Source organism: Gigantopelta aegis, chromosome 6 (genome assembly GCF_016097555.1).
Source record: "Gigantopelta aegis isolate Gae_Host chromosome 6, Gae_host_genome, whole genome shotgun sequence".
NCBI lineage: Eukaryota > Metazoa > Mollusca > Gastropoda > Neomphalida > Peltospiridae > Gigantopelta > Gigantopelta aegis.
The window spans coordinates 55398585-55416916 of NC_054704.1; the positions used below are offsets into that span (position 1 = coordinate 55398585).

An 18332-nucleotide genomic window follows, 5' to 3' on the forward strand; every position below is an offset into this window, starting at 1 on the left:
CCAGTAGTAAAGCGCCCGCTCGATGCGTGGTCAGTCTGGGATCGATCCCCGTTGGTGGGCCGATTAGGTTATTTCTCGTTCCAGCCAGTGCACCACGACTGGTGTACTGATGGAAAGAAATAAAGGAACACATCAAATTGTAGACCAAATTTAATTCACAACTAGCGTAGTAAGGTCTGTATTTCATACCAAGTTGTAATGTGGGACTGAATGTCTGTAGTGTTGAATGTGCTGCCTATATGTTCCCAGTCAACTTCTGACAATATTAATTGATTTTTAATGCAGTCATTATTTCTTGTTATTTCTTGATCCTTTATTTCTTTCCATCAGTATATATCAAAGACCGTGGTTTGTGCTACCCTGTGTGTGGGATGGTGCATATAAAAGATCCCTTGCTGCTAATCGAAAAGAGTAGCCTATGAAGTGGCGACAGCGGGTTTCCTACCTCAATATTTGTGTGGTCCTTAACCATATGTCTGACGCCATATAACCGTAAAACAAAATGTGTTGAGTGCGTCGTTAAATAAAATATTTCTTTCCTTCTTGTTACAGTAGAATGATTATTTTAGAGAAGGCCTTCATAAGAAGAGATATAATGTCAAATAGATGAAATTTCATTTATAGACTGTAAAACATATAATAATTTATTCAGTTATTGAAATTTATTGTATTATGATGAACACATATATCAGTTTTTTTATTTATATAATAATGTATTTTTTCATTATTACAGTAGAAACTGCACTTTATATAACCACTATGTACGAAAGGTGACACCACATGACATATGAGTGTCTTGTACGAGAATAGTCGATTACATAGCAACCGATGAAATCATACTGTTGTCTTGTCACAATTGGCTGTTCTTGTACGAGGCACTTGTATCATGTGGCATCGTCTTAAAAATGAACAGTTATTACACTTACAAATAGCTTGACAACATGAAGGTGTGTTTATTTCCATACCAACAAACCTGAAAACAATTCCCTTGACACACCAAGTTGAGTTTTCCTAATATTTATTAAACTAGTAGTTGATCCCACAAGGTAATCAATGACAGACAGAATGATTCAGAAACACTCAGTCACACACAATGCCTGAAAAATGTAAAAACAGTTCACGTTCATGTTCAGTCCCACACATGTTAATGTAATTTGAATTGAAGTACAAGATATTACAAATTATCCTTGCAGAATGTTGACATGTGGAAACAAAGGATTGTACAGCTGCAGCCCCCAGAGACAATTGAGGTATGTACTACAGAGGTTTTCTCTCGCCTTGATCAAATAAAAGGGAAAGATATAGGTATTACTTTTGCCATGTGTCAAGTTTTTGTCGCACGTGAAATAATTTTCATTGACACTCACAGAAGCTCATGACAATATAAATTATTTAACACACGACATAAACATGGTGCAAAATACAAGCTAATTTAATATCCAATTTTTTTTTTTTACTTCGGAAAAGACAAAACAAAAAGCAAAATGTTTTCCTTTTTAGGATTATGTGAAATACTGCATGAGAATCAGTGCTAGAGCTATTGCACTACAAAACATATTACTTTTCTTTCATCAGCAGTGATGGTTATGTGACATCTTATTTAAAATGGCACAGTTTACTGTTTGATATCTAACAAACAATGATTAAACTATGTAATGAACATTTCATCATTTTTTATATATGAAAAAAGGCTTTGGGATAATTTGGATGCATGCAAAGAGCAGATAACCCTTATGGACATCACTTTCTTGTTCCTAAAATGCTCTTTGATTTGTATTTAATAGGATTGATAATTCATTTAGTAATTTTTATTTGTTTTAATCTTGACAGGTTGACAAGTTTGCTAAAGCCATTGAGAAACCATCAACATCTTCAACAAACCAGCCATTGGTACGTGAAATAGTATTTAATTTTTTTGTTATCGTACTTAGCAGCCACCTCCACATTTGAGTCCTTATGTCTACAATTGCAACAGGTGATTTCCCATTAGCTTTTGCTGTGGGCTTAGGCTGCATTCATTTGAAGTCGTGCATATCATATTTCCCAATTCATAAGCTGTCAAGAGCATTTGTTAGGTGAAATAACCTGTGAAAACAAATTGTGAACTGGGGTGGGATTTTCTGTCTCAGTCTTCACAAATGGAAAAAATGGCCGAACAAAAACACATCATCCGTGTAATTATGAATATTTGGGTGTGTAAGATTAGAGTGAATGTGCAGATTGTATATAAATCACTTGAATGCTCTCCACTTGGTGAAGTCCTGTTTACAATTTGGAGAACCAAGTGAACACAACATTAGTCTTACCTCTTTGGAGAGTGTTTAATGGTCAGTTCTGACATTAGGAGGCACCTCTAAACACCTATACTTCTCAACTACTGATGATGGATCAGTGTGACACTATAAGATATTAATATGTGAGATATATACATGTCACCAACTTGAGACAAGTGGTCAGATAGTGTCATCAGCTGGACAGTGACCAGTGACCAGATAAACAATTCTTGTTATGTATGGCCGAGCAAGGAAGTTATAACTGATACTCACAATGCGATCAGTTAAAACCACTTTTAGAACAGAAACCAGACCATGAGAGAAATGATCATGAGCATGGACTCTAGAGGTGCTACATGAGATAAGATAAAATATTGTTACAGTCCCACTTAGTATGATCCCTAGAAGTTCAAAGATTTCTTTGTTTTTAACTTGGAATCTAAGCCCAGCGCATTATGTGTTTTGTTATTTGCAGGTATTGGTTGAGGAGCACACGCTAGAGCGAGACCCGACACAAGACCACAAGATCATGGCTAAAATCACAATACGTCAAAACCCCGTTACGAGCATCTTTCATGGGGAGCTGTACCTCGACTACAACTTCAATTCGGACAAACCCAGCGATGGAAATGTCTGCAAGTGAGTCCATGTCAATCAGCTGAAACCGGGTCAAAGCACCAATAATGGGAACAGTTCTAATATGAGAAAGAGCATTTGGGAAAGGAAAGGATGGTTTATTTAAAGATGTTTAATTCCTGACATAGTAATTTTGACATTTGTTTAACTGCAATGATGCTGACACACTAAGAAAATTGTTCCAGTTTATTAATGTTATAAACAGATGTGTTCTTCCTAAAAAAAAGAAAAAAAGACCCCAACCCTTTTCCCATGACAGGCGTGTGCTACAACAGCTTGCTGTGAATGCGCATGTTAAACCCCAAGTCCTGATCTGAAAACCTTTGACTGTGTCTTTTATTACATATTATATGTAATGTTTTGTCATCTTAATCGCTCACTTTTTGTAAATTTGTGTACTTTTCTAATGTTACTGAATGGTTGTCTTGAGTATGCTAAAGATCTATTCTGTTATGACTAGATAGGCTACTTCTCCTGAATAGCAGCTAGGGGTCTTCTATAAAAACCGTCCAATAGACAAAACAGCACACACCAGCTTTTAATATACTGGTCACGGGGAACTGATTAGCTGTTGAAATGACTTTTTTTTTTTTTTTGTAACCTTTAGACTATTAGATTAATTTTTGACAAAAACCACATTGACTGGGTACAAATTTATAATTTTTACTCACATATTCACTTAAATGTTTTATAAATATATAAAATAAAGTTCATATTTGAATCGGTAAGTATTATTTTCCTGGAATTTTTAAATTTTTATGATATTTTAGAATAGTTAATGTTGATTAAAATTTGTCAAAAAATCTAAAAAGTCCCATTTACTTATGGGCATTTGTGGCCATCTGTCCAGTATTTATGTCCATTATTCCCAATAACTAGTTTTCTGATCAGATTAAAAAAAAAATATTTGGTGATTTTCGAATGATCAAATTTAATATCAAATTAGCTGTCACAGTCAGCTATCGATCCCTGACAATGACTGCGATGTGCTGCCATTGTTGTCAAGTGAAAATACTTGTAAAAATTCCAAAACCAAAAACTAAAGATACAGGAAAGTGAGTTGTCTTCTGTTTCCTGTTAATTTGTTTCCGGTGAGTGTCGTGTGCAAAACAGCAAGAAATATGAATTAGGAAATGCACTGTATACAGTGTACAGTATGTCGACTGGCGTGACTTCGAAGGTTAAAGAAAGAATTAAAATATAAATGTCTTATGTGTTTAAAAAAAAGAAAGAAGTAATTCTCTGTGAATAAATATTTATTTCTAACATTTTCAAAACATACTTCTTGATGTATTCTAAACAAATTCCTTCAGGTTTTCATATCGGCAGTCTTGATGATGTAACATATTTATAAAAACTAATATATGTCATACATTTGCAGTGTGCGATTTTGGTTAAAAAATGTTAAGTGTCATAAGGACTAGCTATTTGCAAATCTTTAGAGCCCACCACCAACCCAGCGAGCTCTACCATGTGTCTCCAGTAGAACAGAAGATACACTAAATGTTTTGCAGGAAACCATGGAAAAGATCTCTATTCAATACTGGTTTCCCAGGATTTTGAGATATATGTTGACAGTGTCATTTTGAAGAATCAATGTAATTTGTACAAATAACTTTTACGAGCCATGCAGGCTCATATGCTAGCCAGGCTAGAGAGTCCTTCATGATTTTTGAGACTCCTCGGGGTCCAGGACTCTCCTCAAAATCGCACACTGATTTGAATACATGAATGGGTGAATGTTTAACAATACCCCATCATATTGGGTGTCAAACAAAGGTAAATTTATGAATGAATTGATGATCAATGTTAAATATAAAAATTAAAAAGTTAAATTAAAATCATGTAAAGAGTGTCTTTCATTTGATACCATTCACTAGTCACAGTTTATATTTACAGGTTTACTCTGGGGTCCAAAGAAAATGTTGATAAGTAAGTACTGTACCCATATTTTATTAGTTGGATAAAAAAATTACTTTGTTTATAGATTCTCAAATAGAAATAAAAATAATGTTTGTTTACTAGAACTAGAAACTGAACATGTTTTAAATTTAGTGAATATTCATACACTGTAACATTCAGAATATTGCACAAATGATCATTTCGTTCGTGTGTCACTTGCACAGTCTAGTTTCGTATAACCTACTTTTCATTGGCACTCCAATTTAAAACATAATTTACATGGTCATAATGTAATGAGTGACTCGAAATAATTTTGCTTAACCTGAAAATGTGATACACATTTTAATTTGTTAATGGGATACACATTTTTAATTCTTGAATACACATTTTTAATTATTAGAGAGCGGTATGTATTTTCTAGTACTGACAAAATGTTTTTTTTCCACGAAAAGATATTTTGAGCAGTTCAAGGAACTGTTCACTGAAGAAGGCCGGAAGTCTGTGAAGATAATGACTCAGAAACCGAACCAGCCTCCGAGTGTGACGTACACCCAGACCCTGCAGTCGATGAACACGTGTGGTGCCACAACCATCCAGATAACCAATGCACAAGCTCTGTTGAAACAGCAGGCCAGCGTGGCGGCCACCATCACAACACAGGTAACTAGTCTGAGGCAGCACACACTCGGTCAGGTCACCGTCAGTCATATTCTTCTTTTTTCATTCCATAATTCCTCCTTCTTTTTTCAGTATAATAAAAAAAGATAGATGATACTTGACTGTCACATTCCTAAACTAGTGGGATTGTTACCTTTGTTTATCTTTAAAAGAAAAAAATTATATGCTAAAAAAAATTGATCATACTGTCACCTTCCTAAAATAGTGGGTTGCATTATTTTTCTTGACTTTAATTTTTTTTCTTTCTAAGTTTAATGTACAAAAAAAAAGATCATACTGACTGTCACATGGCTAAAATAGTTGGTTGTGTTAGCCGATTCATGTAAGATGAAAAGACAGACATGTTCATTGATCAGAGTCCTGTCCCAATCAATGTTTCACAATTGCTATATCAAATGTTGTGATATGTGCTGTCCTGTCTGTGTCGAAAGTGCATATAGATCTCTTGCTGCTAAAGGAAAAATGTAGCAGATTTCCTGTTGAGACTGTATGTCAGAATTATAAAAATGTAGCAGATTTCCTGTTGAGACTGTATGTCAGAATTATAAAAATGTAGCAGATTTCCTGTTGAGACTGTATGTCAGAATTATAAAAATGGAGCAGATTTCCTGTTGAGACTGTATGTCAGAATTATAAAAATGTAGCAGATTTCCTGTTGAGACTGTATGTCAGAATTATAAAAATGTTTGACAGGCAATAGCGAAATCCCTTATAATCCCTCCCCAAAATTATTTTTAAAAAAGCTTCCCATTACAATAGATGAAGAGATGTATCGGGGTCAGGGTTTGCCTTTAGCCGTATCAAATAATCTGTATAATCCATCCCGGCCTCCACAACAGTAGGGAGAAATAAACACCAAAACCCTCAAACATAGTTATCTCCCTTCAAATTTAATAACATTTTCATTTCCGACACTGGCCTTGGTGGTGTCGTGGTTAGGCTATCGGACATAAAGCTGCTGTTAGGTACATGGTTCGCAGCCCGTACCTGTTTCCACCCAGAGCGAGTTTTAATGACTCAGTGGGTAGGTGTAAGACAACTACACACTCTTCTCTCTCACTAACAACTAACCAACTGTCTTGGACAGACAGCGCAGATAGCTGAGATGGTACCCAGGACAGCATGCTTGAACTGTAATTGGATATAAGCACGAAAATAAGTTGAAACATTTTTTCTGACTGGTCTAGCAGATGACATTTAGTTTTGACTGCGTGTATTTTTGGTGATCTATTTATTTCTAAAAAAGAAAAACCTAAATAAGTTGCACATAAAAATATTTTGGTATTTAATTTGTTTTAATCTTTTTCCCATGTATTGAGGGAACCTAAGGATGGACTGCTTGACATGATAAATGACACGTAATTTACAAATAACTTTTTTTTCGATGTAGTAGAACAAAAAGCTCAATTGTTTTTAAAACACCACAAATGGTAAAATGTTCATACAAATTTCATAGAAAATATTTTGAGTACATATTTTTGAGGCATAAAATACGATTTTTAGTATTTATTTGCACTTTTTAATTTTTTTGTTAACATATATAATTATGTATAATGCATGTAATAGATGTTAGTTGATTATGACTTTGACAGTCTATTGCTATCTTGGTGTGCTAATCATGATGTTGTGTACTGTATTTTTTTTGATAAATATTAATTCTGATCCAGTGACTGCTGCTACTGGTTAAACAAAAAATTAAATGCTGGGGTGTGTGTTACCTTGCTCTTCCACAACTATTTCACAACTGGTTTATTTGAATGCTGTGGCGTGTGCTTTTTAGTGAAATTGTGCCAATCAACTTGTTTATTAGCTTGGTATCTGCAAGTTTACACATATGAAAACATTCCACCACTCGTTTACTAAATTCTGTTGTGTATTATAGCCTAGTTTACAGTTGCTTTGTTAAATACTTTGGTATGTGATACAGTTGTTATGGAATGGTGCCATACAACATGTTTATTAAATGCTGTATATTAGAAATCAAATATTGAATAGGTATCAGTGGTAAGATTGGAAATTTATAGGTCTTATCTTGGGGAACTTGACAATTGCTGAGGAGCGCATAAGCCTAATAATTCAAATCATTCATATAGTCCTAATGGATTGTGTAATCGAAAGTTGATCGGTTTGTGCAAATTAGTTATAATTGAAGATCAAATGCCAGCTGATTCTTAGCACTTCTAGTTTTAATCCAAATGAATAATGGGTTAGGCAAAACTTGCCTTGTGCAAGTGCTTGGTGGACAAAACTGTCTCATGCTCAGTAAGTTTAAAACACTGGTTACATGTTGCAGCATGTGTTCCAGAATTCCTCATTTTAGTGCATTCAGAAACCTGTTCTTGTCCTGTTCTTTGATGAAACGCTCACAGTTACACCCTGGTATTCAAAACCCTGCAATGTTTTCTGGATTGCTTCTATTTTTCAAAACCCTGCAAAGTTTTTTGGATTGGTTCTATTTTTCAAAACCCTGTGAAATGTTTTGGATTGGTTCTATTTTTCAAAACCCTGTGAAATTTTTTGGAGTGTTTGTTCTCGTTTTCAAAACCCTGCAAAGTGTTTTTGATTCTTTGTTCTACTTTTTCAGCACTGGTTTTCAAAACACTGCAATTTTCTGGATTTTTCAATTCTATTTTCAAAACCTTGTAAAGTTTTCAGGGTGTTTTGTCCTTTATTCAAAACCCTGTAAACCTTTCACTACTTTTTGTGCTATTTTTTTTCAAAACTTTTCAGGATTTTTTTTAGTGCTACTTTTCAAAACCCTGCACAGCCATTTTGGTTCATTGTCCTATTTTTGAAAAGCCTGTAAATGTTTCTAACTAACAAATAGCAAGTGTGGAGTACATTCCTGTCAAGTAGTCCCATACTGACAGCAAATACTGCTGATTCACCTTTTATCTCATTATCATCATCTGTATATGTTTGTGATGTCCTAACAAAAAATGTCTCTGCCTCTGTGTTGAATGTTTGTGGCGTCTTTTTCTCATTTTTGTTTTTGTAAATGTCATTTTCTTCTCTATATCTAGTGTTTGAAAGATTTGTTATGTGATGCCCTGTAAATGAACGTGCTGCACAGTGGGTTTATTAAATGAATTTGAATATTCCTCTCTCAGAGATCCCATTCTCCTCAAGTTGCTGTATGTACCAACACTTACTATTGCGAATATGGTTTAAAATATATCTTGGTTCACATCAAAGTGATATATCCCATGAAGAAGTGGTTCGTGATGTCAGACTTTTCAGGCACTCTGATTTCATGGAAATAATTCTTTCCGGTACCGTGTTGGTAGCGTGTCAGTAAAATCACAGAACTGAAATATCGATTCCCATGATTATTATATCGAGTACGACTGTTCAACAAAAATAATATATATATATTTTTAAAACAGTTTCCGATGTGTTCCCATGATCACAAGGCAAGGAACCGAAAAAGTGTTTCCCATGAAAATTGAAATCCAATGGCCTGCTTTTGATTTGGAAAAACTAGGTGTGAAAAATCGCAATCATTAAAATATTGAGGACCAGAAAATTGCACTCCTCAAACCAGTTGGAGTTATAGAGGAAGTGTGGTTTGTTCAAACAGCTTGTGTGGTCTTTGAATCTAGGAGTGCGCTTACATGTAGGGACAATCGCATTTGTGCACTTCAAAAACGAAGGTCTGTGATTCCAGTTCCATTCTTTATCATCATTTCAGTGCAACATATCAATTGACTAAAGTACGATTATTGAATAAAGTCTATTTTACAATGCTGTGGTATCTTCTGCCAGGTATTTGACACCTCTCCACTACTATAGCCCATCCCACATGAAATGCCTTTTTTCATACTATGGAATTTACTACAAGTTATTTATTTCTGAGCCGATTATTTTCTAAACTGCACACAAAAATAGTATTTGATTTCTTATTTCCAAAACACTTTTACTTTTCTTCATATGTCAAACCAAACTGAAATTATTTACAAAAACCACTTTTGTACGAGGATGGGATGGACTGTAGTTTATTAAACACTGTCACATGTTGAACACTGCTTATGTGATAATGCTCCACAAATGCTTCATTTGATGCTGTGGTATGTATTACCAAGCACACAAAACAGAGATCTGCAAATGCTGTGGTATGTGCCTTCCTGCCAATGTCACATTATCCTGAAACTAGTTTATCAATGGCTGCAGTATAATTTGCATTGCCTGTAGATCAGTGCTACATGGTGGCTGGGTTTCTTCTCTAGCATCCCTGTCCTTTGTGTTTTGTTTGTGATGCCGGGCAGGACCCATATTCACAAAATATCGTAAGCCTAGTTTTACACGTAAACGTAAATCTACGACTGAAGAGCTATTCACGAAACAACGAAAACGTAAGTTACGTATAAAGTTGGACGTAAATATAAGAGTGCCTCAGGTTGCAACTAACGCTGCACGTAAGTTGTGTACATATAATAAATCAAGCACGATCGCCGTTATTTACTATTATTTACGGAAACTAGCAGCATTTCCAATAAATGAAGCAGTTTGCTATGGCGAACGCCCACGGATTGAACATATTTTTGTTCGTGATCGAACGGATGTTTTCGACTTGGCCAATTTCTCCTGAGTTATCTTTTCCTTTTTAAGAAATGTCCTCAAGTTCGTACCAAAACGCGGATCCCCACCAATACCAAAATGCCATGGTTCACTGTTCGCAATGTTATTGTTAGCAGACGACAAACAAAATTGCGTTTTGCGCATTTGTTATTTACCCAGTAGCCATCGTTTCTAATGTGTTTTTATTAATTACTCCAGTGAGAATGTTAAATCGTAGATTTACGTCCAACTAAGTTATGTTTACATTTACGACCATCTTTGAGAATAAAGTGCTTCTTGCACGTAAACGTAAATCTACGGCACACGTAAGTGTTAGTCGTAGACGTAAATTTACACTTTTTTGTGAATATGGGTCCTGCTCTACATAACGTTTGTCTCCTTCCAGATGGAGCGACAGTTAGCTCAGTGGCAGAGCATCAGACTGAAGCGCTAGACAGATTGATCTCACTAGATAGACACCTGTGGGCTTTTCCCATTCCAACCTGTGAACCATGACTGACATATCAGAGGACATGGTATGTGCTGTACCATTTGGAATAAAAGAAACAAAAAGAAACAAAAGTAGCCTGTATTGTGACAGCTAAATTTTTCTTGCATACTATAGACCATTGTTTTTATAGTTTGAATGTCCAAAAGTTAACACACGGCTGAGGAATGGTAAAATAAACATTCCTTTTAAAAATCAGTTTTAAGATATTTTTATTTGTTTCCCACGTCGGTTGATCTGTCTGCATATACATGTAAGGCTATAGCTGTATGATAGAGAATCCACCTACGGTACAGCTCGTTACAGAATCAAACCCCACTAGTGGACCTGTTGGTTTATTCTCTTACCCACCCAGTTATGAATTGTCACACGTGTTGTTCTGTCTGTGTAAAACAGAATATAAAACATCCCTGGCTGCCAGCTGGAAGACGTAATCTCTTAGCAGCTGGTGTTTTCTCTAGTACTCTATGGACCAACTGTCACAGTTCCCTTATGTTAGACAGCTCACAGTGTGTTGAAGTATTGAACAAACATTCCTTTCCCTGCTTCTGTTGATTTTGCTCCCATGCATGCTCTGCTTTTGAATGTTTCGACAATTGTCCAGTGTTACTTCCAGTCCAGATCATTTCATCAGCATACATCTTTCCCACTTCATCACTTCTACCACTCCCTAGTTCATAATGTTTTTATTTCATGCTCTTTGGTAGTCTTAAAACTGTGCTTAATTTTACTTTTGAGTTTTTATATTGATGTTGATTATCAATTTATTCATTGTTTTTACCATTGTTTAACACCCAATAGCTGATGTCTTTTTGCATTGAGGTGTCCTTAAACATTCCTTCCTTCGTTCGTTCATTCATTCGTTCTTTGTTCATTCGTTTGTTCGTTCCTTCCTTCCTCCCTATCTCCCTCCCTATCTCCCTCCCTCCCTCCCTCCCTTCCATTAATTCCATTCATTCCATTCATTCATTCATTCTCTCATTCATTCATTCATTTCATTCATTCATTCTTTCGCACCAAATGTAGACTGAATAGTTTCATTTTAAAATGTGCTGGGATGCCATAAAAATAAATAGCCATTTCCTTTGTAGAGCATATTGTGTCAGTATAATTTTGTTTACTGCCATATCTAAGGTACCAAGTACATAACAACAGGAGTGAACATATGCCAAAACACACCATGCTTTTAAACTTCAGTGGGGCATAATATGTTGACATAATTTTCTTTACTGCCATGTCTAATGTACTATATACATAACACCAGGAATGACATGCCAAAACACCCTGCGTATAAACATCAATGTCAATGGCACTGTAAATTGTTTTTAAAAACATGGTATATGCCACACATGAAATATGAAATTATTATTTTAATTTTCAGAACGAACCATCAGTGGCAACTGGATTGTCGGCTAAACGAAACGTTCCTATTCAACTGTCTTTGTCAATAGGACCCCCTGGTGGTGTTACCATGGCGTCCAATCTCATTACTTCACAGTCTGTAATGATCTCAGCCAGTGAGTACTTTTTCAAAACATCTGTTTGTGTAATTTTATTACATATATAGAATATCAGGTTACTCTGTTCTATCATTTGGCGAGGTTTAAATAATGGCGTAACAGGAGAGCTTCAGTGACGAGGGAGAATTGAAAAATTAGAGGTAATCTTATGGGAAGTGTGAAAATTATATTTATTTATGCAAATACAAAAAGAACAAACAACCCACAAAATTATTTCCTACTAACCAGATAACGCACTGTCATGCACAAAATCCATTTTCTAGTGACGTAATAACACATAGCAACACCGTAGTTACGCTAGCAATGAAGGTATTATCAAACCGTGACGTAATAACACTTCGAATGATCAGATTAGAAGGGGCATATCGGGTAACAGGAATCTTGGTTGTATGATAAATTGTATTTTTAATTTGTGTTGTTTAGCTATTTAGTGAATTCACTGATTGCATTGATTCTCTTTAGTGATATTCTGATTAACCTAGCTTATCGTGCAGTACATACTTGAAGTATTTGACCTGAATCAAGTACAGTTATATGATCACGTTCAATACAGGGTTACTTCCCTTATTGCCCTTTGGTCATTATTGCAGTGATAAATCTGTTCAGCGTTTAGTTTAGTTCATATTGCTGTTTCTTTAAATCCTAGAACAATGTATATGTTTATTACACTAATGACATGATTAGTACACCAGAAAATTAAATATTAGAAGGACTGTATAGACATTTAATTTATTTTGTCCATCAAAAGTTGAACTTGATTGCAGTCTTTAATATGTTTAGCTATTTAAAAATTTATTTATTTAAAAGTTTTAATACAGACAGCAATACATCCCAATATGTTTTACATGAAGTAGTCAACAGATGTAGTTTCCCAAAGCACACCATACAATGAAACCCCTGAAAATCAGACCCTCTGTAAACAAGAATTCACTCAAAACCGAATGTTTTTCGAAGTCTCTTTTTAAATATCACTACAGAAGGTAACCTCTCTAAACCAGATACCTCTTGAAACTGGAATTTTTACTTTGTCTTACAGGTGACTGTTTTAGATGGGTTTCACTGTATATGTAATCAGTTATGAATCAGTTTGATGATTTATAAAAAAAAATGTCATAATTTTGTGAACACTGGTTGTTTTTGATTTTGTTCAGATGCAGCTAATACTGTCCAGTCCGGGCAGATTTTGGTTGGTCAGCAACCAGGACTCATTACCGGCAACCAAACTATTTCCTCAGCACAAAGACTGAAGTCATTTCCGATTCACACAGGACAAATTAGGTAGAATGAAATATTTATTCGTAAAACGACAATCCATGCTTTATTGGACACCAGTAATTTGACTAAATATTACATTAATCTTTATTTTATTATTTATTAAAAAAATATTTTAAAATAATTTTTATCTTTTCTATTGACAATTTCCACAGGCCTACCCTTTGTCCAGGATAGAAAGGGGTAGGCGGTGAACATGACCCTGATTAATATTTATTTTTGGTATGAATTACAATACTGTGACTATTTTTATTGTGTTTTTTTTTATATAGTTAAAATAATGCTTAATAAATTTCATTGCCAAATATCTGCTTTTTATACAAATGCATACATTGTATTGCATTTCCAGGCTTGACAAATGCACTAATTGAATTCTTGTTTGATTAAAGTCACAAATTAGATTTGAATATACGTTATAGTTTTATAATACAATTTATCAAATGTGTTTTCTTAAAATTCTATATGTGCAGAGCGACAAATAGCCCAAGTCCTGTTTCGACGCCCACCTCTGCAGCAGGTACGTTAATTTATATTTAGAAAAACTCGCATCATTTTGTGTTGTTTAATATGCTTCTCAAATGAGTTTAAAGGTAGACTAAACTCCAACAAGAGCCTTATGTGTTGGAAAGATGCATACCCGGACCACCAACACATACTGACACTTTAACAAATGAAAAACGCGTAATTTTAGAATTAATAAAAAAAAACGTGATTATTCCTGCTAACTGGGGGCAGCCATTTTGTTTCGTTTTTGTGATGACTGGTGGTACAGCTTGGGGCGAAGTGACGTCAGCGCAGGTCCAACTTCTCTATTATGCACAGTGTAAACAAATGCTCTAATTTACGACAAGGCGTTTCGCTTTCATCAACCTGACTTGTAAAACAAGATAAATGACTTGATAGTATAATAAACTATTTAACTAAATATATTTCAATTTGCATCAATATAATGAAATGGAGTTATAGTACTTTTTTCTTTGAAAAAAATGCATATTATTAGGTCTATTGGTAGGATACGTTCGAGCAAAAACGACCACTCACGATACCCAAGTGATAATTTTCTTTTCTCTGGGACTACGTACATGTAATTGGTCAGTTTTGTGATTTTAGATGGGGAAAGTCTACTTAATCAAGGGTTTTACAGAATTGCTTACAGTAATAAAACTGGTAAAGTCCATTACGATTTGAGGTTATCACACAATACCCTGTGATCTTAATAAAAGAGGCACGTCTTTTTAGTGTGTCTAGACACAATGTCTAGGGACCGTCTAAATATACACCTGCCAATCAAGAGCCACAGGTACAGGCCACGGAAAGAAAAAACCAATTAAACAAGAAAACACTCTGACTATTATTTCAGTACGTGGGTTAATTTATATACAAAATATAATACAGTTATTTCAACACTTTGACAATGCTGGTTTATTTTGTACTGAAATATAAACCACATATACACGTTGCTGTGTTACTAGGATAGATATTATTACAGAACACTGCGATGCATCCGCAAAAATCAGGTATGTTTTGTTTCTTCAATTCGAAGACTAATTCCTGATGTGACACGTTAGGTATTACGTAACCACCAGCTCGCCAGAGGGCGTATTCACTGGGATGGTACAAAATGGCTGCTCTCGTTATATATAATAGCCGTCACATTTAACCGTTTTATTAATTAACTATATGATTATACTTGTTGATATTAAGCAATAATGTGCATTATGTATCGTTGAATATGCACACCAGTCCAAAAGCCTTGCTTTAGCATTCATTTAAGGATCAAACATTTTAAAATTATTTTTAAAAATTCTGATTTGTTGCATAATTTACTATAGCACAAGGAATAGCTGTTTTTCTGTTTGTACTTTAAAAAAAACAATTTAATTGAAAAAAAAGAGACTAGAATATAAACTAGTGATATATGACTATGAAGCTGATTGACAATGCCTCATAACTGGTATGTGCTGTCCTGTCACTGACTTCATCTTTTTCATTTGGCAGAGGGCTTGTCAGAGGTGTTTGGATCATAGGATCAAACCCATGAACCCCTAGACATTTTTCTGACCTAACCAGTGCCCCACAACCGGTATATCAAAGGCTGTGGTATGTGATATCCTGTCTGTGGGATGGTGCATATAAAAGATCCCTTGCAACAAATTAAAACAAATGTAGCAGGTTTTCTCTGAAGACTGTATCAAAATGAATATATTTGAAATCTAATAGCCGATGATTAATAAATTACTGTGCTCTAGTGGTATCGTTAAAAAACCCAACCTTTAACTAGCTGGTTGAATGAAGTACTTGAACTGATTTTGGCACACTCTTCATAATGGCTTCAACTTTATTGTGATGTTTTTGTGTTTGCACAGTTCAGCAGCAGATTCTGTCAGCGGTTGCCATGCCCCAGCCCAGCAGCACTCAGAAGACCCCAACCCCGGCAGCCACGCCTACACCACCTCCCTCACACTCACGCACACCCACTCCAACATCACTGGGGAACAGACGGACGTCCGGCAACGAGTCTGTGACCCTAACACAAGCTGAATTAGTACAACCAAGTGAGCTGGTTATATAGTACTTGTAGGATTTTTAGAGAATACTCAACGAGCTACGAGGCAATACCTTTACCTTGCACGAGTGATGTTGTCCTTCCGGAGCCTTTGGCATGAGAAGAACAAGATCAGTTCACAATTGCAAAATAAACAGTATTGCCGAGTAGTGAGTTGGGTATTCTATTTATTACTCATTATCAATCTTTATCATTTTATGGAAGATTTTCAAACGATACCGTTGTTGAAAACAAATTTGCAAGTTGAGAACAAGAGACAGCATTACGTCATAGCTATAACGTATGTATCGCTGATGACGTAAATTAGTTGTTGACATGACTGCCACCATGGAAACTATAATTAACCACCTATAGTGAAGCACGGATTATGACGTCAAAATGTATCTTCGGGCAGACTTTGATTTTCTTTCCTTAGGGAAAGATGTTTTTGTCTTTCCCCACTTTTCTCTGCCCGTATGGGTAATATTAACTGAGGTTCCATTTCATAGCATGTTTACATCCTGAGTGAAATTATTTTCAATTGTTACAAGCTTTAGGGAGTGACAACGAAAATTATTTCATGAGGGACATAAATGTGATATGAAATGGTAACAAGTTTAATAACCTAATTATTACCCATAATCGATTTTAATTTATATCACTGAACTTGTTTGATTGATTGTCAGTTGTTTGATGTCGTTATATGATGTTGAGGTGTTAAGTCCCACTTTATGTTCTAGTGGGACTTAACACTTTGATATAAACCAAGATATTTTTATCCATATGGCTAATAAAATGTAATACTGAATGTATCATTCAGAAAGTTAAGAGTCACTCCGAAGTTATTTGAAACCTGCCATAATAATATGTATTATTGCTGTAATCCAGCTGCCTCGTAAACGTCACAACATCTGACTTTTTTTAAGTCAGAATTTTGATCCATTTTATTATTTTCTTTTTTCTGTGTTAAAAAAAACAAAAGAAAAGAGAGCAAACTATCATAACCTACCAACCACTCATGACTATCTTGGTTACAGCTATTCATAACATCACCAATAAAACTAAATTTGCAAAAGTAAAACTACCTCTGAGTCTGCAAATTGGAAAACACAGAAGGGTTATTCCAGAATTTTACTTTCAGAAAACAACCCCAGTACAACACTAACACAGCAGGGCAACATCACCACCAGCATCAACATCGCTAACATCAGTGGCCTCCCACAGAACTTCAGCATCCAGGGCCTCGGACTTCAAGGAGTGAACATCACCAATCTGCAGGTATATGTCTCTAACACACAGTTCCAACCAGTGCACCACAACTGGTCAAAGGCCTTGGTATGTGCTATCCTGTCTGTGAGAAAGTACATATAAAAGATTCCTTGTAGCGGGTTTCCTCTGATTACTAAGTGTCAGAATGACCAAATGTTTGACATCCAATAGGTGATGATTAATTAATCAATGTGCTTTAGTGGTGTCATTAAACAAAACAAATTAACACACAGTTTATTCTGCTAGTCCATGGATTCTATGTGATGTCATTTAACAAGCTTTCCTTTCTCACCTTGATAAACTTAATAATTAGCTAGTTGTCACATTTCACAGAATTTAATTTTATGACTTGGGAGAAATAAACCAAATTTATACTGGAATTTTCAGACTTTTTTTCGTTCTTATTGCTATTTTTGTTCGATTAAAATAGTTGTTTCCCCATGAACTCTTTTGATGGGGATGGTGTTATGAACCAGTCTGTCCATTTAAATTAAATGGTTTACTTGCATTAAGCAGGTTTTCTGTTTAATGGAATTGTCTTCCCTAGTTCAAACATAACAGTGAATATATTCCTACCCGCCAACCCTCTCACATTCTAGATCCTGTGTTGTAATTACTGTATAACTGACGCCTAACGATGACTGATTAAATACTGTACTTGTATGTTGTTCAGACATTTCCCCTCTTTCCCTGGATAACTTATATTGTTACAAGTTGATTATGTCCCTTGATCGCAGTGTCCTCCTCATCCCACTGATCAATAATCGATCTCTCATATCATTCTACACCCTCTGTCCTTTAACTCCATCCGTGAAATATTGTTATAATGTTTTTTATTTTCATGTCCTACAGAGCATGCAGGTATCATTGATGGGCATGTCTGGTGGCAGGATTGTGCTGCCTGTCCCCATTACAGGGCTGGAACTTAAGAATTTGTTTCCCATAACAATCTGTAAAAGAATTGCCTTAGGTGAAATGGATATCGACAGCAGTTTTGATACTGCCTATGGCAAATAGTTAAAAAGTAAACATGACTGAAAGGTTGTTTTGTTGCATGTAGACATATTTCAAATGTGCAAATGTTAAATATTGGCAGATAATGTACACCAGGTGTATATATTTTGCCATTGTTGAGGAGCTTTACCGATTGCACAAAAGTCCCTTCGGTGATG

At 35.3% G+C, this 18332-nt stretch overlaps 1 protein-coding gene across 1 annotated transcript in view; it reads left to right on the top strand.

The window, feature by feature from the left end:
* The window catches only part of LOC121375551 (transcription factor SPT20 homolog), a 50708-nt gene that overhangs the window by 14088 nt on the left and 18288 nt on the right, over positions 1–18332 (top strand). The window contains exons 11-20 of the mRNA XM_041503054.1: positions 1194–1250; positions 1831–1890; positions 2749–2912; positions 4809–4841; positions 5264–5471; positions 11936–12071; positions 13226–13352; positions 13817–13863; positions 15713–15901; positions 17033–17169. Coding sequence (XP_041358988.1) covers positions 1194–1250; positions 1831–1890; positions 2749–2912; positions 4809–4841; positions 5264–5471; positions 11936–12071; positions 13226–13352; positions 13817–13863; positions 15713–15901; positions 17033–17169 — 1158 coding nt within the window. The remainder of the gene's footprint in view (positions 1–1193; positions 1251–1830; positions 1891–2748; positions 2913–4808; positions 4842–5263; positions 5472–11935; positions 12072–13225; positions 13353–13816; positions 13864–15712; positions 15902–17032; positions 17170–18332) is intronic.